Here is a 25,588-nt window from a genome sequence, read left to right on the forward strand (position 1 = left end):
CCCTGGTCATCAACGATCTCATCCTTGATGAGCGCGTTGACATCATGGCCTTAACGGAAACCTGACTCACCCCAGGCGACACCTTCCCCCTCACGGAGGCCACACCACCCGGCTACACCTCCCACCACATCCCTCGCCCCAACCGCCGTGGCGGTGGTGTAGCCCTTATCTCAAGGACACCACTTGCCCTATCCCCCTACTTCTCTGGCTCTTTCCCCTCTTTCGAGCACCTCACCCTCTCCCACCCCTCCTTCCTCTCACTCAAAATCCTCCTCTACCGGCCCCCTAAAACCTCTCCCACCTTCATCTCTGACATTTCAACACTCCTCACATCTCTTTGCCTCTGCTCTGATCGCCTCATCATCCTGGGCGACTTCAACCTGCACTTCACCCCCTCCTGCTCCATCTCCTCAGACTTCTCTTCCCTGCTCTCCTCACTCAACCTCTCCCTCCACATCAACTCCCCCACTCACAGTCACGGCCACCCACTCGACTTGGTGATCACCCGGGGCCTCAGTGTCTCGGATGTCACTATCACCGACAAGGCCGTCTCCGATCACCACTTCATCTCCTTCACCACCTCCACCCCCCTCCCCACCTCCACCAGACCCACCACCATCTTCTACCGCCCCTGGAAGAAGTTACCCCCACAATCCCTAACCGCTGCCTTGGAGTCCTCTGAACTCCTCTCCCTCTGGCCTTCAACCCTCACTGACCCCTCTTCTCTCACCCTCCTCCACAACACCCTCTCCTCCACACTCGACACTCTTGCCCCCATCACCTCTTGTACTGTCTCCTACTCTCGCTCCTCCCCCTGGTTCACCACCCACCTCCGCTCACTGAAGAGCCAGGTGTGGGCCGCTGAACGCACGTGCGTCAAATCTGGCTGGACCTCCTCAAAATCTAAAGCTCCACTCTAGCCTCGGCCAAGTCATCCTTCTACTCCAGGATAATCCTGGAGGCGAAGAACAACCCCAGGCTACTGTTTTCTACCACATCCCGACTCCTCCGTCCCCCCCGCCACCCCGCGCAGGTCATCTCCTCCAACCTTCACTGCGAGGAGATGCTGGATTTCCTTGAATCCAAAATCAAGGGAATTCGCTCCGCGGTCACTTCCCCTCCAACATCCACCCACCCCCACCCCCTCCCTCCCACACTCCGACTCCTACCCATCCTCCCCTACACACTTTCGTACCCGTTTCCCCACCCTCTGTCACCAAACTCATCCTATCCCTGAAACCCACCACCTGCTCCCTTGACCCCATCCCCACTCCACTCCTTATCTCCCAGCTCCACCTCCTTGCCCCACATATCACAGACATCGTCAACCTGTCCCTCTCCTCTGGCTCTGTTCCCATTCCCTTAAAAACTGCCACCATCACTCCCACCTTGAAAAAACCCTCCCTTGATGCGTCGCAGCTATCAAGCTACCGGCCCATCTCCAACCTCCCCTTCCTGTCCAAGGTCCTTGAACGAGTTGTCGCCTCCCAGCTGCGCTCTTTCCTCTCCACCCATTCACTATTCGAACCCCTTCAGTCGGGTTTCCGTGCTGCCCATAGCACAGAAACTGCCCTGGTCAAGGTCACCAATGACATCCTGACCATCTGTGACCAGGGCTCCCTCTGCCTCCTCGTCCTCCTCGACCTATCGGCAGCATTCGATACGGTCGACCACGCTATCCTCCTCCACCGCTTGTCCTCCCACCTCAACCTTCAAGGCACTGTCCTTGAGTGGTTTAGGTCTTACCTCTCCCACCGTCTTCACTTTGTTTCCACGAACGGCTTTTCCTCCAGCCCCCGCACTGTCTCGTGTGGTGTCCCTCAGGGCTCTGTCCTCGGTCCCCTCCTCTTCACCCTCTATATGCTCCCCCTTGGTGACATCATCCGCAGACATGGGGTTAACTTCCACATGTATGCGGATGACACCCAACTCTACCTTTCCTCCACTACCCTCAACTCCACGACCACCGATGTCCTGACAGCTGCCTGTCCGACATCGAGTCCTGGACGAGAGACAACTTTCTTCAGCTCAACGTGCGAAAAACTGAGGCCCTCCTGATTGGCTCACGTCAGCGCCTCCGCACCTCAGGCACTGACAGCATCAGCATCCAAGGCTGCACTCTCCACCTCTCAAAGTCAGTCAGGAACCTCGGCGTTTTGTTCGACCCTGAGCTGTCCTTTCTCCCTCATATCCGCACCACAACTGAATAAATGGAATCTTGTTGTTGTTGTAGTGTATGAAGTAACTACAATCTAAATTGGATGTCATTTGTTACAGAATGGGAACTAGCTTGAGAAGGTTTTTTTCGTATAAAAAAGGAATAGAATGCAGAAATACAAAATTAAAGATTCCTGAAAAATTTCAAAATTGCTAAAAAATGGATAGTCTCAGTACAACTAACTAAGCTGTACTGTTGAATGTTCAAGTTAAATTAAAATGTTGATATGCAAAATAATAATTTCCTTGTCAGTGACATTCTTTTAAAAACAAAGCACTAGCCACAATTTTGTTATATTATACTTGGTTTTTACTTCATTAGATAACAAGATCAAAGTGCATTTGATCCCCTACTGCTGTAGTTCATGTTGCGAATATTAAGATCCCCAGACAATGTTATCATTCAAAGAAACCGATCAGACTTGAGAACTAGCATGAGAAGTACTGGGTATTTCATAAAGATTTTTTTTGTTGAAGTGAAATCAGAGATAGTAAGAAACACAAATTAGTCTTTTTGATGAGACTTCATGAAAAAGCAAACTGGTTTCACAAAGTGATAATGAAGATTTGTTTTCAGAGATTAGGATATTATTCCTATCCCCATGCATTTTAACATTTTATGTATTATATTATGTTATCTGTGCCTTCCATGTCCTTAAATTCAGACCTTCCAGTTTGAAAAGCCCTTATGAAATGTGCACATTTTACTCTCTTGGCAATGAATTCACATTCTCTTATTTTTTCTTTTGTTTCCTTCTCTCTCGGCTATTTGTCTCTTTATCTCACCTTGCTCCCACCTACCTCTCTGACCTGCTAACCCCTTATCAACCTGCCCGCTCCCTCCACTCAGCAGGCTCTGGCCTGCTCCATGTCCCCCGCCTGGCACACCCTACCATCGGTAGTCAGGCCTTCAGCCTCTCTGCCCCTATCTGCTGGAACTCCATCCCAAATTCCTTCGCCTCACTCCCTCCCTTGCCTCCTTCTTAGTCATTGGGCACTATCTGTGGTAATGATAATCCTTGCATTTGATATAGCGCCTTATCAGGTCGTTAAGACATCTCAAAGCGCTTCACAGAATATACTGTAATATACTGGAATCACTGTGTATTTTGTGGGCGAAACGCAGCAGCCAGTTGCGCACAGAAGTAACCCACAAACAACCATGTAACCAATTTTATTTGGGGGATTGTTGGCCAGGTCACTGGGAGAAATTCCATTCTCTTTTTCAATCGTGGATTCTTTAACATCAACCAAAACAGGCAGCTGTGACCTTGGTTTAAAATCTCATCCAAAGGACGGGAGTAAAGTGAAGCATCATTTTTTGGCCCACCTACAGCAAATATTACAGGCTAGAGTAGATAGTTGGCTTGTGATATTCTTCAGGGATGTAATATTGAGGGAAATCCCTGTGAAGTGCTTTGAGCTATTTGATGTTATAAGATCTATAACAAATGCAATCATCATAATTTTTTTTATTAAATAGAAACAATTCAGGAAACAATTAATAGTATTTCAGGAGATTTGATGGACCTGGAATCAGACCACAGTTTTCACCAAACTCATTCTGGATTCATAACAACAATAATAATTACAACAACTTGCATTTATATAGCGCCCTCCATGCTAGGTGGCATCTTGGAACGCTTAACATTGGCAGAACCCGATGCTGAGCTGGGGGAATAGGAAGGTGACCATAGGCACGGTTAAAGAGGGAAGTCTTTGGGCGCAACCTGAAAATGGGGAAAGATGGGGCAAGGTGAAGGGATTGAGGGAGGGAGTTCCATAGCTTCGGAGCATAATTGTTTAAGGCATGGCCGCCGATGGTAGAGTGAAGGATTCGAGGGACAAGGAGGAGGTCGGAGCCGAGTAGAGCAGACGCAGTGGGTAGTGCTGTGAGGAGAGAGGAGATTAGCAGGTGTGGAGGGATTTAAACACTAGAGTGAGGATCTTAAAGTCTATCCACTCTGTGACAGGGAGCCAGTGGAGTTTGGCAAGGACTGGAGTAATCGGGGTGCGGAGTTTGGTGTGGGTGAGAATGCAGGCGGCGGAGTTTTGGATGAGTTGAATTTTGTGATCAGTGGCGGGGAGACCGACGAGGAGGGCGTTAGAATAGTCCAGCCGAGAGGTGACAAAGGTGTGGACAAGGGTTTCGGCAGCTCGTGGAGTGAAGTATTGTCGGAGACGGGCAATGTAGCAGAGGCGGAGGAAAGAAGTCCTGGTCAGGGACCAGATGTGGGGGAGGAAGGATAACTGGGGATTGAACCTGATGCTTGTGTTTGACTGTATATTTGTGGGCGAAATGCGGCAGCCAATTGCACGCAGCAGTGTCCCACAAACAGTCATGGATTGAAGTGGCCAATTTATTATTGTTTTTTTTTCTTGAGGGATTATTATCAGGCGTGTGGAGTAAGGAAATTTGCCCAAGGTGTCGCCCTGCTGGGAATCGAACAACAACAACAAGATTTCATTTATAGAGCGCCTTTCACGTCGGGAGGACGTCCCAAGGCGCTGGACAGTTGGGTCAGGACCCGAGCAGGGGGGAAATGGTCAGGGTGAGGGGAGGGAGCGAGGAGGGGGTAGAGAGTCAAGAGGGGAGCTGAAGGCACGGTCAAAGAGAAAGGTCTTGAGACCGCCTTGAAGGAGGAAAGGGAGGAAGCAAGGCAAAGGCACTGGGGGATGGAGTTCCAGAGCCTCGGGGTGAGAGGCTGAAGGCCTGGCCACCGATGTTAGGGTGGGGGATGTGGAGCAGACCGGAGCCAGAGGAACAGAGGGTACGGGCAGTTAAGTAGGGGGATAGTAGGTAGGAGGGAGCAAGGCCGTGAATGGCCTTGTAGGTGAGGATGAGGATCTTGAATTCGATCCCCTGGGGGATGGGGAGCCAGTGGAGGCGAGCGAGGGTGGGAGTGATGTGGTCGCGAAGCCTGGTGCGGGACAGTACACGAGCTGCAGAGTTCTGAATGACCTGCAGCTTGTGGAGGGAGGTGGTGGGAAGGCCGGCGAGGAGAGAGTTCCCATAGTCCAGTCTTGAGGTGATAAAGGCATGGACCAGAGTTTCAGCAGTGTGAGGGGTGAGGTAGTGCCGTAGTCTGGCGATGTTTCGGAGATGATGGAAGGCAGTGCCAGTTGTGGTGCGGATATGAGGAAGAAAGGACAGCTCAGGGTCGAACAGAACACCGAGGTTCCTGACGGCTTTGAGAGGTGGAGAGAACCCAGGTGTCTCGCTTGCAAGGCGAGTGCTCTAACTGCTGAGCTACAGGAATAGCTTGGGATCTCTGGATCTGAGGAGGTTGAAGGGTGAATTGATTGAGGTGTTCAGGATTATGAAGGGCTTTGACAAAATAAATAATCTTGACTATATTACCTGTTGGGTCAATCAGTTGGAAGACCCATGACGTTGAAATGAAGGTAAAATGATTTACAATTGAGATGATGAATTCCTTTTTACAAGATGTGTTAAAAATCTGGAATGTATTGCCCCAAAAAACCATAGAAGAGAAATCTGTTAAGGGTCTTAAGAGAGAAATTGATCGATATTTGGGAGTAAAACATATTCAAAAAAGATTTGGCAGGGAACTGAGATGTTTTAGCCAAGTGGACTTGATGGACTAAATGACTTCTTCTGTTCCTAATTTCCAAAATGCTAGTTTACCACAGAGAACGTGGACTCAAAAAATAATAAACAAATACTTCTGAGAAATGTCATAACATTTTTTTCAGCTCTTTACAGAAGTAAAATTAATTATAAAATTAAGAGCCTTTCCTAAATAGAATGCTAAAAATTGAAGAGTTTTAATGGACTAAGTATGGACTGAGAATTGCTTCAGAACTGGGAGATCAGTATTTAAGATTGTTTATGTATAACTCTCTCTTCCAGAAGTCTGATTTGCGTGGTACATAATGGACAGACTGGAGTATACTGTAGCTGAAATGTTCATACATTTTACACAGATTTATATAAATATGGAGATTCATGTTAAAAAGGCTTCAGTTAAATCAGGAAAAATATGTTACATAAATAAACTGAAGTTATTGTTGACGGCATTTATTTCTTTAGGATGTTTCTATGTAACCGAGTTCCAAAACGTTATCCTGCATGAAAATGAGTTTCAGCACTTGAAGACACAATCCTGTGTGAAGGGAGCTATATAAACACGTTACATCTCTGTATGTTTTACACCACCATTCTTTTCAGTTGATTAACTAGAATTTCAGCAACATAAGTGATGCTGAATAACAGAAATCATCTGATTTGTCATTCACTACTGCAACAAAATGAAAGTTGTTAAAACAATCATTAAAACATTCAGAATATCATTCAGTAAGTGGTTTACATCTATTGTTAAACTTTGCTTGAATGTCTGTACTTTCACTTCAGTGATCTGATTCAAATTGACATTGCCTGAGTAGAGCAGCTCTTGGAAAATGGGCATTTTGGTGTTGCTGCACTAATTATCCATTGAAATGAACAAAACTGTCACTTACTGAATGGGTGTAGACCATTTAAATGATACATGCAATTAAATTCACACAAAATTTAGAATTGAGCCAATAACTCAAATTGTATGTAGCTCAGAATCACCTATTTCCTATGAATGTTCTAATTGCTTGAATTCATATTCAATTGCCAAGTGATGTGTTCCTGTATTCTAGCTTTGCAGGAGGTTTACAATCCGAGGAGATTCAGAAGGAGGACAATACCTTGAACATTTTCTCTGTTGCATCAGGACACCTGTATGAGCGATTTTTGAGGTGCGTCATCTTATTATGTTGGATCTTCTGAAGTAAAATACAGGTTAAGGAAGCATCGAAGGGATCCATAAGATAGGATTTTTAAATTTGGTAGGTCATCCAAGAAAATATTATGATATTACATTGGGGTGGGGTCCAGGAATGTCAGCACATTTTTCGGCTGTAGATGCATTAGTGCATGAACATCTTCCAAGTACAAGTTCCTAAAGTTCCCCCCCCCCCCCCCACCCCCACACAATTTATCGTCCCACCCAAAATTCTTGCTACACTTCTCTCCTAGTTCTGGTCACTCAGTCCCGTCCTAGGAGACAAAGTCAGAGGAAAACAAACTTGGCTAATTTAAAGTCGCTATCTACGTTGACACTCCAGGCCATTGCTCCTTACCATACGATAACTCCCTACAGTGGGAGAAAGAAAAGTCATACAAAAACATACAATCTTTATCTAATGAATGAAGCATGGGAATGATGGTGGTTATTGGATAAATGAAGCTGGCTTTGCAACACAAATGATTGATTTAGTCATGCCTTGTTAGAGCAATAACAGCAGCAGCTGTGTTTTGATGTTGAGCAGCACAAGCTAGAGTAATCCAAGGCTGTTTGTTTTTCTAATTTTCTCCAGCGGTACAGAAATAGCTAGGATTGTATAAGGGATCTTATATGACAGAAAATGTATTTTGCTGACTGTGGTGCCACAGCAGTTGTATAAATAGAAATACCATGCGTTGAAGTGTTTTTATGCTGTTAGTGAGAATTTTCCAATGTGTCTCACAGGCTGAACAACTTAATAGCAAAGATTTAATTTGTAAGGTGGTATTTTGAACTTACCATAAGGGTTTTATTTATTTGAATGCTTTTCACTTTGAAATGTTTCCGATTTCTTGCTATTTCTTTACTCCTTTACCCACTTCTCCCATCATGATTAAATAGCGAGCCTGTGGAAAGTTACAGAGAATGTTTCAGCAGAGGGTCGCTGATGCTTTGATAGCACTCTATTTTGTAGTACAGATCAGAGATCATGTTCTGCTCAGCACCAAACCAAGAAATGCATTTACTTACCAAGCCATGTCAGTATTTATTTAAATAATGTATTTTTACTCTGTTATGTCCCTTTTATCAGGTGATATTTTTAAGTCAGCAGAGCTTGCACTGGATGCACTGTATTGTTTGTAGAGGGCAGGTCACCCTCTAAAGATCTTAGAAACTAACCTAGGCCTCATTATTCTAGGGAATATCTAGATCATGAAGAGGAAAATCATCAATCTGAGAATTTCGGGGAGTTGGGAATGGAAGGGAAAAGATCCAGCAGGGCTGAAAAAGGAGAAATGATTAATTCTTACATTGTAAATACTTTCAAGAATAAAATATAGGTCGACTGCATAATAATCTCAGAGAACATGGCAAGGCCCATGACTGAGTGTCCCAGTGGTTTTTAATTGAACTTATGCTAGCACTTTCCATATTTGAATATAAATTGGATTGAAATGAAAATTGTATCAAGTGGGTGTTTTACTCTAAAGGCCAGAGCCACATTGAGATCCCCTCATTACCTCAAGCAAAGTTTATTGTGATTTGTGTTTATGAACATTTGCATTGTGCTCAATCAACTGTTTCCCTTAGCTATTTAAAACATGGCTTCAACTTTGTTTTCTTGATGAGCAAATGATAGTTTTACTGGTACAAAGTTCAGGGGCTGACCTCATTTTCTTTTTGAATAATTCATTGTATCCAATAGCAGCTGCCCTTTTCTGTATTTAGGTTGCACTTGTAGCCTGGGAAATGTAAAATTCTCTAACCATTTTTAAACTTTATTTTCAGAATAATGATGCTTTCTGTATTGAAACACACCAAATCGCCTGTCAAGTTCTGGTTTTTGAAAAATTACCTCTCTCCTACTTTCAAAGTAAGTGGACTTTGATATTCAGTAAATTAAAATAAGTGCAGAGGAAGTTTATTTTACATAATATGATAATATATGATGTGATGCAAGACATCCTCAGCAAGCAAGCCTCTTTATTGTTAATGTATAGATAGACTATGAATACAATAACTGAGTGTAAATCGTGCAAATTGCCTGAAGAACTTTCATCATGTATTTTGAGTGCTTTACATATCTATAGTAATTTAGTAACTGAGATAGTTATTGGTATTACGAAAGGAGTATCTTGCCTGACTGCTTTGATATCTATCCTCAGGAATTCATTCCAGAAATGGCAAAGCATTATGGATTCCAATATGAGCTGGTGCAGTATAAATGGCCTCGATGGCTCCATCAGCAGACTGAGAAACAGAGAATTATCTGGGGTTATAAAATCCTCTTCTTGGATGTTCTTTTTCCATTAGCTATTGACAAAATAATCTTTGTTGATGCTGACCAGGTAACAGTGCTTTGTGCTGAATAGGACTGATTAAGTCTGCTATGGGAGTAAATAGCTGAAAGCAGTAGTTTCTGATGTAAAATGTGGAAGTGTTTATTTTTAAATAAGATTAACATGGAACATTAATGACAGTTGTCTTTAAAGAATATAAATCTTATCACTTTGTCATGCAAAAATAATAATAAATTGGTCACTTCAATCCACGACTATTTGTGAGACACTGCTGTGCGCAATTGGCTGTTACATTTCGCCCACAATTTATACAGTCAATTCACTTTACAATATATTCTGTGAAGCGCTTTGAGATATCTTGAAGACTTGATAAGGCACTATATCAAATGCAAGGATTATTATTATCAGCAGCTTCCAGGCTAAGGAGGCACTATCTTTCTGAAAAAAGTGTAGGATTAGTATAACCTTTGTTTTAGAAATAAGCATTCCAGTGAGCTTAAATTACCTGTGCAAGTTGCCATTTAATAATGACATATGGATTTTCTCTTTCTTTTATTTCCTATACCTAATCTTATGTCTTTTCCCTTTTTTTGTCTTCTTTCCTTTCTCCCTCTTCCTTCTTTTCCTAATGTTTTGTTTTCCTTCAACCCTTTCCTTTTCTCCTTCCTTATCAGTATCCTTGTCAGCAGTTTCCTTGTTCCTCTTTCATCTGTTTCCTTGAGGAAATAAAAGGGTTGCCAAACAGTATTTCATTAAGAACAACTTCCAAGTTCAATACTTAATGTCCATTTCTTCTCTCTGTCTAGATTGTGAAAGCTGATTTAAAAGAGCTCCGTGATTTGGATCTAGAGGGCGCTCCCTACGGATACACACCTTTCTGTGACAGTCGTAAAGAAATGGATGGTTACCGCTTCTGGAAGTCAGGATACTGGGCTTCACATTTAGGAGGCAGAAAATACCATATTAGGTAGAATTTTTTTGAGGGGATACTTATAATTTTCACATGGGAGAAAAGGAGAGAAATAAAGTATCTTGTTTTTAAAAAGCAGGATAATCTGCTTTAGGGTAATGTAATAATTTTACTCAACTTTTATTAACTTTGGATCTGTCAATATGGTAATGATCATAAAGTTGATTAATTAACATCATTGGTGTTAATTAACACATCACAACACTGCTGCCCAGATTTCCCGCTTTGCCATTCCAGAAAATGACATAGCGTATTTACCATGAACTGTTTCTGTGCAATTTTCTTCAAGTAATGATATGGCTGGAGTTTCAAAAAGTAATTAAGATATTGCAAGCTAATTTAAATGCTAATTGCATAATGTTGTATTGCTGCTATTTAACGTATGTGCTCTGAGAAGCTACTCGGGTGAAGGGTACTATATAAATGCAAGTTGTTTTTGTATGCTAATGATATAATTTAATGCATAATAATATCTGGTGAATATTACACAGAGCCAAAAGTAATTGTGCATTTTAGAGAAGTATTAACTACCAAGATTCTACCTTGTTGAACAAATGTCAACTTCAAAATACATTCAATAGATTGAACTTGAACAGATAACTGAATGACCCATTTGATTCAGGGAGTTGGTAGCCAGAACATAGGGAGAATGAGTGTGATAATGATCAGTTAGTAACCTTCATGGTTGTGGATGTTCCTTCTGCCCCAAATATAGTACTCTGTTATGTTGAAAAGATACTCCAAGCAAATGGTTGTGTTATCTCTATTTCAGCGCTTTGTATGTTGTGGACTTGAAGAAATTTAGGAAGGTTGCTGCAGGTGACCGACTTCGAGGTCAGTATCAAGCACTCAGCCAGGATCCAAACAGTCTGTCAAACCTGGATCAGGTCAGTCTTTCCTCAGTATGGTGTTAACAGCTGGGTGAAATGTTGGAAGTGTCTCTACTTAGCTTCATAATATGTGCAAAATCAGATTAAAGTTTCACATAATTCATCTTGAACTTTGTTCCTTGTGCAAAACAACGTCCAATGTGTTGTACTCAGAGAATATATATATTCAGAGAAATTTTGTACGTGTTTTATAAACCGAGCACACTCTAAACCTCAGTACTTGTCCAAGTGTACATTACTGTCTGTCTAAGACTTCTACTGTTTATGATGAGGATGAAAGAAATGGCTTCATGAACTCCAGAAAGGTCGTGATCGGATGTACCTCATTTAAAAAAAAAAGTAATCAAAGTTTTCCTCCCATTAAATAATTTCCTTCCACCCTCCTAGCATGCCCTGTGGATACTGGCTTGAAAAATGCAGAGAAATGAAGACCCTGACCCATTTGGAGTAGGTGGCTGGATTGTCTCTAGCTTCTGCTGCTGGTACCAACGGAGCATACTTGGAAGTATGCTGGAACCAATTTCCTTTTGACAACATTACTTATTATCCAATATCCTTGAACTGTTATGTGTCCTTTAAAAGAAAGCTGACTATTTCACAAACTGAAGAGAAGAGAGATTGATTGTGGAAGTAGTTGGGGCAGGCAGAATTATAAGTAAAATGGCAAAGATCTAGTGGGAGAGAAAGTAAAATATCTGGGAACTAAATAACAATTGAGGAGAAAATGAATGAACAAGAGATAGAATAGCAAAGAAATAAATCTAATTTAACAGATGCTCAAGTAAGAAAAATAGTTAAACGAAAACAAAGCAAGTGGTTCACAAGTTTGGCAATGCTGCCCACCATGATGTTCTTATTTCTGGAGTTCCTAGTTATTTTTGTTGTTTCCCTACAGGATCTACCTAATAACATGATCCATCAGGTGACTATCAAATCCCTGCCACAAGAGTGGCTCTGGTGTGAGACCTGGTGCAATGATGACTCCAAAAAGATCGCTAAAACTATAGATCTGGTGGGTAAATATTCTAAATCTATTTCAACCCATGATCTCCACTGTCGAAATGAACATATATTTCACATCTCATAGTTGGGGCAGGAATGTAGGACAAGCTGGTTTTGAAACTTGTTTGGTTTAATTTAACAGTGTTATATGAAGGTAATAAAATGAACAGAAGACAGCATGTTGTGACATTTTGCTTTATTGTTTTGCCATTTAGATGTGAGCTTCTTGTATCTTTTAACCACATGGAACTTTGAAAATTGCAAGTCGGCAGCAGGTCTGCTACTGGTTCATTACCTGGAACTCTCATTAGACGTATTATACGGACCTCAACTTTTTTGTATTTGATGTATTGCATAATGAACCTCCTGTTCTGTGCTGTTAATTTGCTGCAGAATATTTCTTATGAAAATTATTAGATGCCATGATCAGTAGCAAACAAACTAGGTGCTTAGAAAGAAACAGCAGGACAAAAGCTTGCACAAAACTGAATATGAAAAAAAATGGTTTCAACTTGGTTTCATTTTCATTCAGTTGTGGTTTGAAGCTGTTGGCTGTTAAATCAGTACAATGCAGATTGCAACAGTACAGGTGTTTAATATAATTTGATAACAGGCAAAATGATCCTTGTTTAGTAAGATGCTTTTTGAGGTAGGTACCACTTAACTGCTGTTGATCCAGTTACTTGCAAAATCTGTATGGGACTTTCAGTCAATTCGACAAGCGATCTAATTAGGCCATTAGTATTTTGAGTGCTGTGGATGTTGTAACTAAATCCCTGGTGGTTTTATATTTTTGGTGGTATACAAACTGCACCAATCAAAGTAAAAATAATGAGCAGGAATTTAGAATTTGGAGAATTCTATCCTAATTTGTTGCATTCTTATTGAAGTATGTATTTTTTATTCACAAGTATTTTATTCACAAATATAGCGTGTATATATCCCATATCGTCAAAGTAGTTTCACCTCTTTTCCTCCTCCACCTCCTCACAGTTTGCTCATCTTCACATCCTAGCCAAAACGTCAGAGCAGCTAACCAGTACCAATGACATTATGTAAGCAGCTTACAAAAGATGTGCTGAAACAAGCTTGGTGATTCCGCCTTCCATTTCTTCTCTGCAATTACCGCTTGGTGCCTCCCCACGATTGTGTGGCTAAACTCAATGACTCACTGTGTAGAGTACAGATTAAAACTGACATTCAACAACAGTGCAGTTTATTTGGGCTTCAGGTGCACTATCCACCATGTTATTCAACAACAACAAAATTACATTTGTAAAGCACCTTTCACGACAGGAGGATGTCCCAAGGCGCTGAGCAGTCTAAAACTCACATAAAAGAACTGTATTTTTCAAATGTAAGGTAAACCAGTTGCAAATAGCAGTGAGGTTACAAAGACTGTGCTCCCTATCAGTTTGGATAATAACTGATCTGGAAGAAAGTTGCAAAAAAAGGCTATTTCCCACTCAAAGCTTTCAGCCAGGATTCTCAGAGGTAAGTGTGGGCATGATGGTGCAAGAATTCTTTGATTATTCAAACCAATTCTGTATATCTGCATTGAAATCCAGTTGATGTATAGGAAAGTGGAAATGAATGCAACGTTTTTTTAGTGAACTTCATTAATGAGTATAATGAGATTGAAATAACAGCCCTGGAGCTGAAGAGAGTTAAGTAATAAAGAGGAGGTTGGTGAGACATGATGCATGCTTATCATGCATGGAATCAGCGCCTTGGGACGTCCTCTCGACATGAAAGGCGCTATACAAATGTAATCTTGTTGTTGTTGTTATCTTGTTATAATATGCTGTACCATGAAATGTTATGGCATGATTTGCTGTTAAATATGTCTCAAAGATAAAGCTTTGCAGATCTCCCACTTAAACTTTTAGATATCAAATACCAGCTAAAATTAATAGTGGTTAGCATTCCTGCTGAATAATATTGAATGCTATTTCTAGTATAACACTTTTCTCCCCCTTTCGCCCAACCCTTCCCCCCAGTCCCCACCCCAGCTCAGGTACAAAACCCTCGACTGGCCATCACCTTGGGACATACTCCTGACATGAAAGGCACCATATAAATGTAAATTTGGTGTCATTTTGTTTTGCTTTTTAAGATCCTTAACGGTCTCTTGTACTATTTGTGTGTATGGCAGAGAGGTTTGAGTGAAATTGTAAATTGTTGAGGGTTAAAATTGTGGTGTCGTCATGGTGAGAACAGAGTGTAGACATTTATCGGTGTGTTCGTGTGTGCAGTGCTGAATTCCATATATGGAATGCATTGCACAAAAAGTAGCAGCTTTGAGAGCTAATCAGTGTAAGTTTCTGAGGGCCTGCTAAGTCATCATATAATTAATCTACTCAGATACCCATTGATACTATTGATAGTCGTCGCATCCCAGCTCCGCTCCTTTCTCGTTTCGAATTCAAGATCCTCATCCTCACCTACAAGGCCATTCACGGCCTTGCTCCCTCCTACCTCTCTGACCTACTATCCCCCTACGTACCCTCCGTTCCTCTGGCTCCGGTCTGCTCCACATCCCCCGCCCCAACTGCCCTACCATCGGTGGCCGGGCCTTCAGCCTCTCAGCCCCTAGGCTCTGGAACTCCATCCCCCGTGCCTTTGCCTTGCCTCCTCCCTTTCCTCCTTCAAGGCCGGTCTCAAGACCCTTCTCTTTGATCGTGCCTTCAGCTCCCCTCTCGACTCTACCCGCTCCTCGCTCCCTCCCTTCCCTCACCCTGACCATTTCCCCTCTGCTCGGGTCCTGACCCAACTGTACAGCGCCTTGGGACGTCCTCCCGACGTGAAAGGCGCTCTATAAATGGAATCTTGTTGTTTCTCGCCATTCCCTCTTTGAACCCCTCCAATCCGGTTTCCACGCTGCCCATAGCACGGAAACAGCCCTGGTCAAAGTCACTAATGACATTCTGAACAGCTGTGATCAGGGCTCCCTCTGCCTCCTTGACCTCTCTGCCGCCTTCAATACTGTCGACCACTCCATCCTCATACACCACCTCTCTGCTTTACTCAATCTTCGCGGACCTGTTGTTGCCTGGTTCGATTCCTATCTCTCTCACCGTCTCCACTTCGTTGCTTCTAACGGTTTCTCCTCCAGCCCCCGCACTGTCACATCTGGCATCCCCCAGGGCTCTGTCCTTGGCCCTCTCCGCTTTAATATCTACACGCTCCCCCTTGGTGACATCATCCGCAGACATGGGGTCAACTTCCACATGTATGCGGATGACACCCAACTCTTATCTTTCTGCCTCCACCCTCGACTCCAGGACCACTGCTGTCCTGACAGACTGCCTGTCGGACATCAAGTCCTGGATGAAGGCAAATTTCCTCTAGTTGAATGTGAACAAGACTGAGGTTCTCCTGATTGGCTCGCGCCAGTGCCTCAGCACCTCAGGCTCTGGCAGCATCAACCTCCATGGTTGCACACGTCAATTCACCAACCGAGGTGTCTTGTTCGACCCTCAACTGTTTTTTTTCTTCCCCACATCCAAGCCATGACCCACTCTGCCTTCCCTCACCTCCGTAACTCCGCCACTACCTCACCCCTCAGGCCGCTGAAACTCTTGTTCATGCCTTCATCACCTCCAGGCTCGACTATACAAATGCCCTGCTTGTCAGCCTTCCCAACTCCTGCCTCCACAGGCTGTACATAATCCAAAACTCTGCAGCCCGTGTCCTCTCCCACACCAAACTCTGTGACCCCACTCTCGCCTGACTCCACTGGCTCCATATCCTTCAGAGGATCCAGTTCAAGATCCTGGTCCTCACATACAAAGCCCTCCATGGCCTCACCCTACCTCTGCGACCTCCTACCAACCCGCCCGTTCCCTCAACTCAGCCGTCGCTGGCCTGCTCCACATCCCCCGACCCATCCGCCCCACCATTGGCGGGAGAGCCTTCAGCCACTCTGTCCCCAACCTCTGAAACTCCATCCCCCAATCACTCCGCCTCGCCCCCTCCTTAGCATCCTTCAAGTCCCACCTCAAGACCCTCCTCTTCGACCATGCCATCGTCCACCCCCATTCCCCTCCCCTTCCTTACTCCCCCAACCCCAGCTCGGGTCTGAAATGCTGTACTCTGTCCAGCGCCTTGGGACGTCCTCCCAACGTGAAAGGCGCTATACAAATGTAATCTTGTTGCTGTTGATACTTAGCTTTGGGGAAAAGCAGACTGGCTAAATCAGCCTTGCTCTGCGGGGTATTGGGACAAATTGAACAACCTCTGGGAGGACCACTCTTCCATCAAAATAAAAGTGCAAAGAGAGGGATTGTTGACTTAAAGAAGCTGCATGTCCACTGATGGGGAGAAAAACGGTTCATTTAATCCACGTTGAGATAGATGCTTTCAACTTTGATTCAATGCATTGGAAGGTATTCTCCTCAAGTGGCTTGCAGCTGTTTGGATCATGTTCCAAGTATTAAGGCTCAGAATTTAGTGTGACTGAGATTCAAGGCACTGAAGCACTCCTGGGATACAGCTGGTGGAGCCAGAAGCCAATGATGCTGGGAAATCACAGCTTGGTTTGGATATTCTCAAGCATGGTGATGGGTTTCCCCATGTGTCAAACACCCGGCTAAAAAAGTTGACACTGGTTGTGAACAACTACAACCCATTCATCACATTGGGTGTTAGGTGGAATAACAGGTTCTGGCGTGCTACCAATTTACATTTGTATAGCACCTTTCATGTTGAGAGAACAATAACTAATCGCATTTCAAAGTGTTTTAAAGATACTGAGTGGGAGTCTTAATCTTGACAGTTAAAATGCATTTCTGCTATTTCCTATCTGTCACTGTATCAGCTCAGCTCTGGGTTTCTGGCATGTGAAAATGTAGCCTAATGGTTCTGCAGATGTATTTTCCCTAGCTGTACTTTTTCAGTGCGATAAACATATCCACTCAAAGCGCACTGTGGAAATTCATTGAAGGTAGTGGATTCTAGAAATGTTTTCATCCTTTTCTTTCAAAAAATAAATTGCATCTAATTTTCCTGAATACATTTTCACCGCTCTCACGCATTTATATCCCCAGTTAAAAGCTTTAAGATACCAGATTTATCATACAATTTTGACCCCAACATTTCTAAACCTGCAAGAGAATATTTTTTAATTTATTAAAAAAAGCATCCGTGTAATAGGATGTGTAACAATTTAGTGGTGAAATGTCTTAAGATCTGTCATAGAATTGGCAACACATTTATTCTCTTCTCCCCAAACTCCTAGATTCAAAATGAGTCATTCACAAAAGTTGTAAAGGAATTTTCCAAGCTTTGGGTTTGCATATGTAATGAACTTGTATGTCCCAATATAACAAAACAAATTCCTGCATCATATAGTCTTGAGTTTTTTTTAATGTGGCATTAACACGGTTCTCCTGAAAACTAAGTGAAAATCCTAACCTCTGGTCGGCCTCTGGCATTTACTATAACCTAGAGTCTTAGTGCACTTTTAGAGCAACAGCCTAAATGATGAACTGGCATCTAGCTGCTAAGGAAATGTCACTCATGTACTGCCTCCTGGATTCTCTCTGATGGAAGAATTGTTCTTACATGGAACAGCAAGGGGGTGGGTGAATCTGCATTTTCATTCTATAGTGAGAGGAAATGGAGAAAAAATATTTGTCATTTGGAGCAGGGCAGCCCGTTTTGGGAACAAGTTGGATTCTGGAGTTAGTTGAAAGTCAAATATCCGTTGAGCAATAACAGACTATTGGGCTTTTGTACAGAAGCTACAACTGCCTGCTACTCAATGCTGTCAAATGTTATTGTTGATGTTCTGTGATCCACTTCACTTTCATTCCCATTTCACTTTATGGTATATGCTGTGAAGAGCTTTAGAGACGTCTAGAAGACGACATGAAAAATGCTATATCAAATGCAAGGATTATTATTCCTGCCAGTGCTGCTGTAAATTAAGACTTCAGTTTCCTCTCCTTTGCAATTCATACTCACTTATTCTGCAAAGTTTTTTTAATCTACACGCTCCTACTCAGTGATGTCATCCACAGACATGGGGTTAACTTCAAGTATAATAATAATAATAATAATCCTTGCATTTGATGTAGCGCTTTTCACGTTGGGAGGACGTCCCAAAGCGCTGCACAGAACACACTGCAAAGTGAATTGACTGTATATTTGTGGGCGAACGCGGCAGCCAATTGCGCACAACAATGTCCCACAAACAGTCGTGGATTGAAAATGACCAATTTATTATTGTTTTTGGTTTTGGAGGGATTATTATTAGGCGTGTGGAGTAAGGAAACTTGCCCAAGGTTTCGCCCTGCCTGGAACTGAACTCAGGTCTCTCGCTTGCAAAGCGAGTGCTCCAACCACTGAGCTACAGGACTCCACAGAGTTGGGTATCATTCGCATACTCCACAAAGTATGCGAATGACACCCAACTCTATCTCTCTGCCTCCATCCTTGATTCCAGGACCACTGCTGTCATGACTGATTGTCTCTTTGACATAAAGTCTTTGATGAGAGCTAACTTTTTTTAGTTGAAATCAACAAGTCTCTCCTGCCAGCGCCTTCTCAACACAGGTGTTTATGACATCAAACTACTTGGATGCACACTCAGCTTTGTGAAGCCTGTGCGGAACCTCAGGATCTTGTTCGATCCTCAACTGTCCTTTAAACCTTACATTCGTGCTCTGATCCGCTCAGCTTTCCCCACCTCAGTAGTGTTGGCCATCTCCACTACTACCTCTCCCCTTGAGCCAGCAAAACCCTAATCCTTGCTTTCGTCACTTCCGGGCTAGATTACACAAACTCTGCTCAGCTGATTACCTGTTTCTTCCCTTCACAAGCTGCAAACTCTACAGAATTCTGCAGTTCGTGTCCTTTCCCAATCTAGACTGTGTGAGCCTGTCATGCCTATCCGCGCCTTGCTCCACTGGATTCCCATCTCAGGGGATCGAGTTCAAGATTCTCACTCTAATCTTTCAACCCCTCCATGGTATTGCCCCACCATAGCTCTGAGACCTCCTCAAACCCTACCAACCCACCTACTTGTTCCACTCAGTGAGCACTTTGCTGCTTCACATCCCTTATCCTGCCTGCTGCCCCATCGACAGTGGAGCTTTTAGCTTCTCTGCCCTCGCTGTCTGAAGCTTCCAGAGTCCTTTTGACTCACCCCTTCCTTCGCCTCCTTCAAGATCTGCCTCAAGACCTTCCTGTGCTTTTGGCTGTCTTTCCTTCCTCTCCTCCCACCCCCTTCGCCCTCATTCCCAGCTCAAGTGAAAACGTCAGACTGCCCAGTGCTTTGGGACATCCTCTTGACGTGAAAGATGCAAAATAACTGTAAATTTGTATTGTATTAATCTGGTTTTGTATCAGCTTGGCTGCCTGGCTCAGTTGGTAGCCTGATAAACATACATGATCAAGATAGCTGGGATAAGAAGATTGTTTTGCCTTCACTTTCAGGAACTTATTCACTCTGTGGTCATGTCTGCGGCCATCTTTGCAGTCTTCAATCTTTATTCTTTAAAATATCTCACTAATGTTTAAAAGTACTTAATTAAATATACTTGCCAGGTACATATAATAATTAGCTTTTAATCACTTCTAATAACTCTCAAAATGTTGCAGCTTCAGAACACTGCAACAATTGCAACCCAGAATGCTGCAACTCGGGGGAACAAATTACTAATTTCCCAAAGGAATTAAGATTTTGGCCATCTTAGCCTAAATCGTATTGTGTGTATGAATCTCTTAGGACTGCAGCATACTTAATGTATGACTGTTTTGTTGAGACTGGTTCTTATTTGCTGTCCAATAATTGTCTGAAAGACCAGATCCTGCAGACATGTGGCAGCAATCCTCAGGAGAATGCCGTGGAAGATATTATGTTTGCTGTGCTTCTCCTGTTTGATCATTGAAGTGACAGGAGGTGAAGTCTGCAGTCTAAATAACTGACTTCTGCTTAGAAATGGGTTTTGATTCAAGATTTGTTTCCATAGGAAACAATTGCCGGGCAGATGAATGTTTTATTCCATTTGGACAGAATACTTAGCTCTATAAATCGCTAACTGATTTATTATAAATATAATAATCCTTACATTTGATAAAACGTCTTTCACATCAAGAGCACGTCCCAAAGCATTTCACAAGATATACTGTAAAAAGGAGTGACTGTGTTTTGTGGGCGAATGTGACAGTCAATTTGCACCCAGCAATGTCCCACAAACAGTCATGAAGTGAAGGAGCAATTTTATTAAAAGCAGACTTCCCTACACCTCTCTTTAAACTCCCAGCCTCAATCCCTCTGCCTTGCACTCTCTTTACCTACCTCTTCAAATGTGCCTATGGCCACATCCACCTCCCCGCTTCAATGTAAACCTCACTGAAAGTACTAGAAGAACATTTTCCTATACACATGAACATTAATCTAGACAACTTTGAATGAAAGGAAAGGAGAAAAAGTTTATCTAATTCAGATGGTAGAAACATGGGGCTGACCAACTACAGGGACAAAGAATAAGGAAGACTGGACATTGTGCCAATTGTGAAGGAACGTGATTGCTTTAACTAAGGATTTGTATTGGGGGCAGTGATATGCTCTTCCATCAAGCATGGAGTGATAGGATATGGCTTTGCCTGCAATATAGTTTTCCCCTTAAGGGAAGAGCAAAGTTGGATCAGAAGAACCGAAATGTAATAATATACTGTAAAGTGTAGTGACTGTGTATTTTGTGGGTGAATGCAGCAGCCAAATTCCGCACAGCCATGTCACAGACAGCCATGAAGTGAATGACCAACTTTATTTGAGGGATTGTTGACCAGAACACTGGGAGAAACTGCCTTCTCTTTTAGAGTAATAGAAATAACAACAACAAATTACATTTATATAGCGCCTTTCACATGGGAGGATGTCCCAAGGCACTGGACAGTCAGTGATTTGGACCCAAGCAGGGGGTTGGGATTGGGGGTGTGGAGGACAGGTAGGGGTAGGAGGTTGGTCGAATGTGCGTTCGAAGAGGAGGTTCTTGCGATGTGATTTGAAGAAGGCAAGGGAGGGAGCAAGGTGAAGGGACTTTAGGATGATGTTTCAAAGGGCGGAGGAAGAGAAACTGAAGGCCCAACCACCGATGGTGGGGTGGGCCAGGCGGGGGACATGGAGCAGGCCGGAGCTTGCTGAGCGAAGGGAGCAGACAGGTTGATATAGGGTTAGCAGGTCACAGAGGTAGGAAGAAGCAAGGCCATGGAGGGCCTTGAAGGCAAGGATGAGGATTTTGAAGTCTATCCTCTGGGGGATGGGGAGACAGTGCAGCCGGTTGAGGGTGAGGGAGAAGAGTCACGGAGCCTGGTACGGGAGAGGACACAAGCTGCAGATTTCTGGATGATCTGCAGTCAGTGGAGTGAAAGGCTAACAAGCAGGGAGTTGATGTAGTCCTCCCTAGATGTAATAAATGCGTGAATGAGATTTTTGACGGCCTGCGGTGCGATTCAGTGGTGGAGCCGAGCGATATTGCAGAGGCGGGGGAAGGCAGAGCGGGTCATGGCACGGATGTGGGGTGGAAAGGACTGTTGAGGGTCAAACAAGACGTCAAGGATCCAGAGTGGCTCAATGAGATGGGTGGGCATCCATGGATGGAGATGCTGCCAGTGCTCGTTTTCAAAATGTTTTTGAACGATTTCGAAATGTAGAAGGAAGTGTTTGTGTAGAGTAACCCTGGTGCCACTGTCAGGAACCCCCACAAAGGCCTAATTCTAGAGCAGGTGACAAAGAACTTGTTGTCTGCACTCTATCATGGTCTAGTAATGGGAGTCTGAAGGAAAGGATTAGGAAGAAAAAATGACTTCAATAAGAAGTATTTTAAGAGAGAACAGATTGTGTTCTGTTAAACTGTGTATTGTTTATTTTGCAACTTTAAATATGGTATGGGGAAAAACAGTTCCATTTCACATTATTTTAGTGCAACAATCCCAAGACCAAAGAACCAAAACTGGAGGCTGCTTTGCGTATTGTGCCTGAGTGGGCAGAATATGATCATGAAATAAAGCACTTCCTAAAACAAATCGAAGAACAGAAAAAGATTGCCACTCCGAAAACAAAGCCTCCAGGTAAGATCATAAGATTCAGGATTCTTCTTTAAAATAAAAATCAACAAATATCAATACAGTGTGATTGCCATCCTGCTGTACAATGTGGGTTAATAAAGCTTTACTCATTTTCAGATATTTTTAAATTGAATATCTAATTCTAGCTTAAATACTTTCATCCAAATGCAATTAATAAGGGAGCCATTAAATACTGGAGTCTAATTGATGGTATTTTTCAATGGGATTCCTTAGGGAATCTGAATCTCACCAATGGTGACTCTTACCTAACAACCCAGATGTAATGCTGATCCAAGAGAACTTTACTTTCAAGGGAAATAGGATGTGACCTATTTCCAGAGTGGAGTTTCTGCAACGCAATGAGAATTCAAATAGGATTCCTTACTGAGGAATCTGTTAAGAAATTTCGCAAATTAGACCTCAAGCTTTGATGTCTAATTTGTCTGTATCCATTCATAAGCCAAAGCATCTTGGGTTTTTTCTGCGACTGTAAAACAGGGTCAACTGGGAAAAGTCGTGCCACTACATTTATACGGATTACTTTACCACAAGTTAAATTTTAATGAAACAGTAAAGTGTATTCCTTTCTCTAAACATATTAACACATTTTGGGAAAAAATCTGCTTTATACACTATATGCACATTGTTCATTTGAAAGTCTTTTCTGAGTAATTCTTAAACTATAAGCCCCATTAGTGGAACAATTTATTATGTTATTAAGCACAACTTTATTAAAATTTAATGTTGTCTAATTTTAAGTCTGATGAATTTTGGGCTTCGATAAAGCATGGAAATAAAACTGAAGTATGATCATTACAAACAATGTTTAAATATAAAAGTAGTAATTGCAAAGAGAGAGCTTTATTAAGTGTCATAAAAGCAAATTATTATACCTGTGAACAAATGTTGTTTTATAATTCCAATTTTCAAATATTATATTATTCAGTTTTGAAGAAAACAATGTAATAAAATTTGTATTTATTTTCCAGCTCCCAAGCGTGATGAACTTTAGCATCTATGGGATTATTATTCTTTCATTGGAAATTTTATGAATAACAACTAAATCTGGAGAGAAACCACAAGACTTGCAACTTTCTATATCTATAGAACTTGAAAATGTTGTTATGTACAAAGCTGTACAGTTTTATACAGATTTGTATGGCACTATTGTTTGAACAACACTAATGTACATGGATATTGGGGTATGCACTGCAATTCCCCTTTCAAGTTAAGAGCTCATTTATTATTCAATATGGACAACAGAACACTGAATGGTCAGGTATAGTGAGTGCAAATTTGAATTGAAAGTAAATTCTTGCCAGGATATCTACATTGGTGTAAATTAATGTGCTGTAATAATGTGCTGGAAGCAGATATTTTTNGCACTTTTCCCAGCAAGTAGTTATTATCAGTATTATAAACTTGGTTAAGATTTACATACTTAAGTGCACAAACTGGTACCTTATACACACTGATGGGAATCAATCCTAGTTATCAGAGAGTGACAAGATTTTCTTCCATCGCTTTTTAATGTCACCAAGATATGGCTGGTATTTAATGGCATTTTTCTAGCAGTAAAATATTTAAAAGTGGCTTATGATGTGAAATATTATGAGTTGCTTTCAACTTTGGCCCTTATAAGATGCCACTTCTTGAAATCCTCTGTATGGTTGAACAGTGTTATTGAGTTGTTGCCCTTAATTTAATTCAGTGGCTTGCACATAAATGGTTGAAGTTAAATGGTTAGGATACAGCGATTCCCTTTGCATCTGTAGTTTGAAAAGCAAAATTCACAGTACACATTTCTGGCTAATGTTTCTGGGCAGTCATATGGTGCTGCTAATAAAATAAACTGTACCACTGTTACCTTGTAGTAAAGATTAATATACAGTAAATCATGTTGTGTTGATCTCAGGTATTCATTAACCTTGGCTATTGCATACATTATTCATAATCTTCTGGAGTGTTTGTTACTAATTGCCAAAACATAAAATCTTACATTAAATTTATCATTTTGCCAATTAGTAAACTGGAGCTCTCATTTCTGGATTATATTGCTTTCCATTTTTAATTTAAATATTTAGGGATTTGACCATGGGTTGGGGGTTCATACTGTAGTTACAGCAACATTATGTAATGTATTTTAGCAAAGTAAATTTGCACAAAACTGGTCTACAGAGTTAATATATTGGCGATCAGTGGGGGGAGTTTTTTCCAAACTCCATAAGATCTTCCTCATAAAGACATTCTCCGTGGTGGAGAGGGTATTGGGCTTGCCTCCTATGTGGCAAGACTCTGATGAGGATGGGGCATCAGGCACCGAGTGCACTTTAACAGCACATTTGCCATTCGTCTTTGGGTTCTGGATTTGAATTAAATTTAGGATTTTTATCCCATCAGTCTATCAGATGGCTGTGAGGATATTAAGTGAAATTAAGATACGCACTTTCATTCAAGTTCCTAAAGGTTTGAAATTCACAAAAATAACTAATTTGGTACTGAATAGATAACGTCACTCAAGTTCATAAGTCTGACTGAGGAGGAAACAAAAAGTTACATTAGGGCAGCCCAACTAAGATTGAGGTCTGAAGTTGGAATCCAAAACTAAGGTTTATAGAAAGCAATAAATATGGAGCCATATGTTCATGCTTGTGATTTGATCACAGGGTTTCTTTGGTACTAATAAATCTCTTTGGAGTTACAGTTGCAGTCGGTAATTTCATCAAATCCATTTAGTTTAATTCCTTTAATAGTCTGGCAGTAACAGCTCATGCTCTATGTGCCCAGGACAACTCTTCCCTCTGACCCAATACAAGTTGCTTGAAATTCTGATAATGGATAAAGAGGGACAAAACAGAAAATAAGACATGTTTTCTCTTATAAGTTTTCAATTTTCTCAACATTGAATAAGTATAATGTAGGTTTTTGTTTCTTTGTTGATAAACAGGTGATTCACATTTTTTAATGTTATGCTTACACATTTTGTTTATTTTAATGTGTGTTTTGAAATCAAAGCTTAAAGTGAACTGTTCAGATTGTATTGGTTTAATTGATAATTACATACAGTATTTAAAAAAAGTTCCCAGCATACTCTTATTAACTTTTTTTTCAAAGAAATTTCATATAAACCTGATGATAAATCAGCTAGTTAGGCTTGACAGTAACATTCGGAGGAATTCTTCCCACTCAGCTCCTATTAACCCTGAAAGCCAAAGCAGCAACAGATAAGGTGGTCCTGCCTGGACAAACAGCAAAAAGCTTACCAGACTGTACTTGCAATGGCAAGCAATGCATTTTGGCTCCTTAAACATCAGCAGTACCTCAACACATATCTAGGGTCTCCAAGACTTGGTT

General features: G+C 41.9%; 1 protein-coding gene across 1 annotated transcript in view; it reads left to right on the forward strand.

Annotated features, from left to right (window-relative positions):
- Nucleotides 1-24,258, forward strand: part of uggt2 (UDP-glucose glycoprotein glucosyltransferase 2) — a 130,949-nt gene extending 106,691 nt beyond the window's left edge. The window contains exons 33-40 of the mRNA XM_042334143.1: nt 6,868-6,966; nt 8,784-8,868; nt 9,161-9,343; nt 10,102-10,262; nt 11,038-11,152; nt 12,051-12,167; nt 22,090-22,237; nt 23,224-24,258. Of these exons, the coding sequence (XP_042190077.1) occupies nt 6,868-6,966; nt 8,784-8,868; nt 9,161-9,343; nt 10,102-10,262; nt 11,038-11,152; nt 12,051-12,167; nt 22,090-22,237; nt 23,224-23,246 (931 nt within the window). The 3' untranslated portion in view covers nt 23,247-24,258. The remainder of the gene's footprint in view (nt 1-6,867; nt 6,967-8,783; nt 8,869-9,160; nt 9,344-10,101; nt 10,263-11,037; nt 11,153-12,050; nt 12,168-22,089; nt 22,238-23,223) is intronic.
- The last annotated feature ends 1,330 nt before the right edge of the window (nt 24,259-25,588 follow it).

Source organism: Callorhinchus milii, unplaced genomic scaffold (assembly GCF_018977255.1).
Source record: "Callorhinchus milii isolate IMCB2004 unplaced genomic scaffold, IMCB_Cmil_1.0 Scaffold4, whole genome shotgun sequence".
NCBI lineage: Eukaryota > Metazoa > Chordata > Chondrichthyes > Chimaeriformes > Callorhinchidae > Callorhinchus > Callorhinchus milii.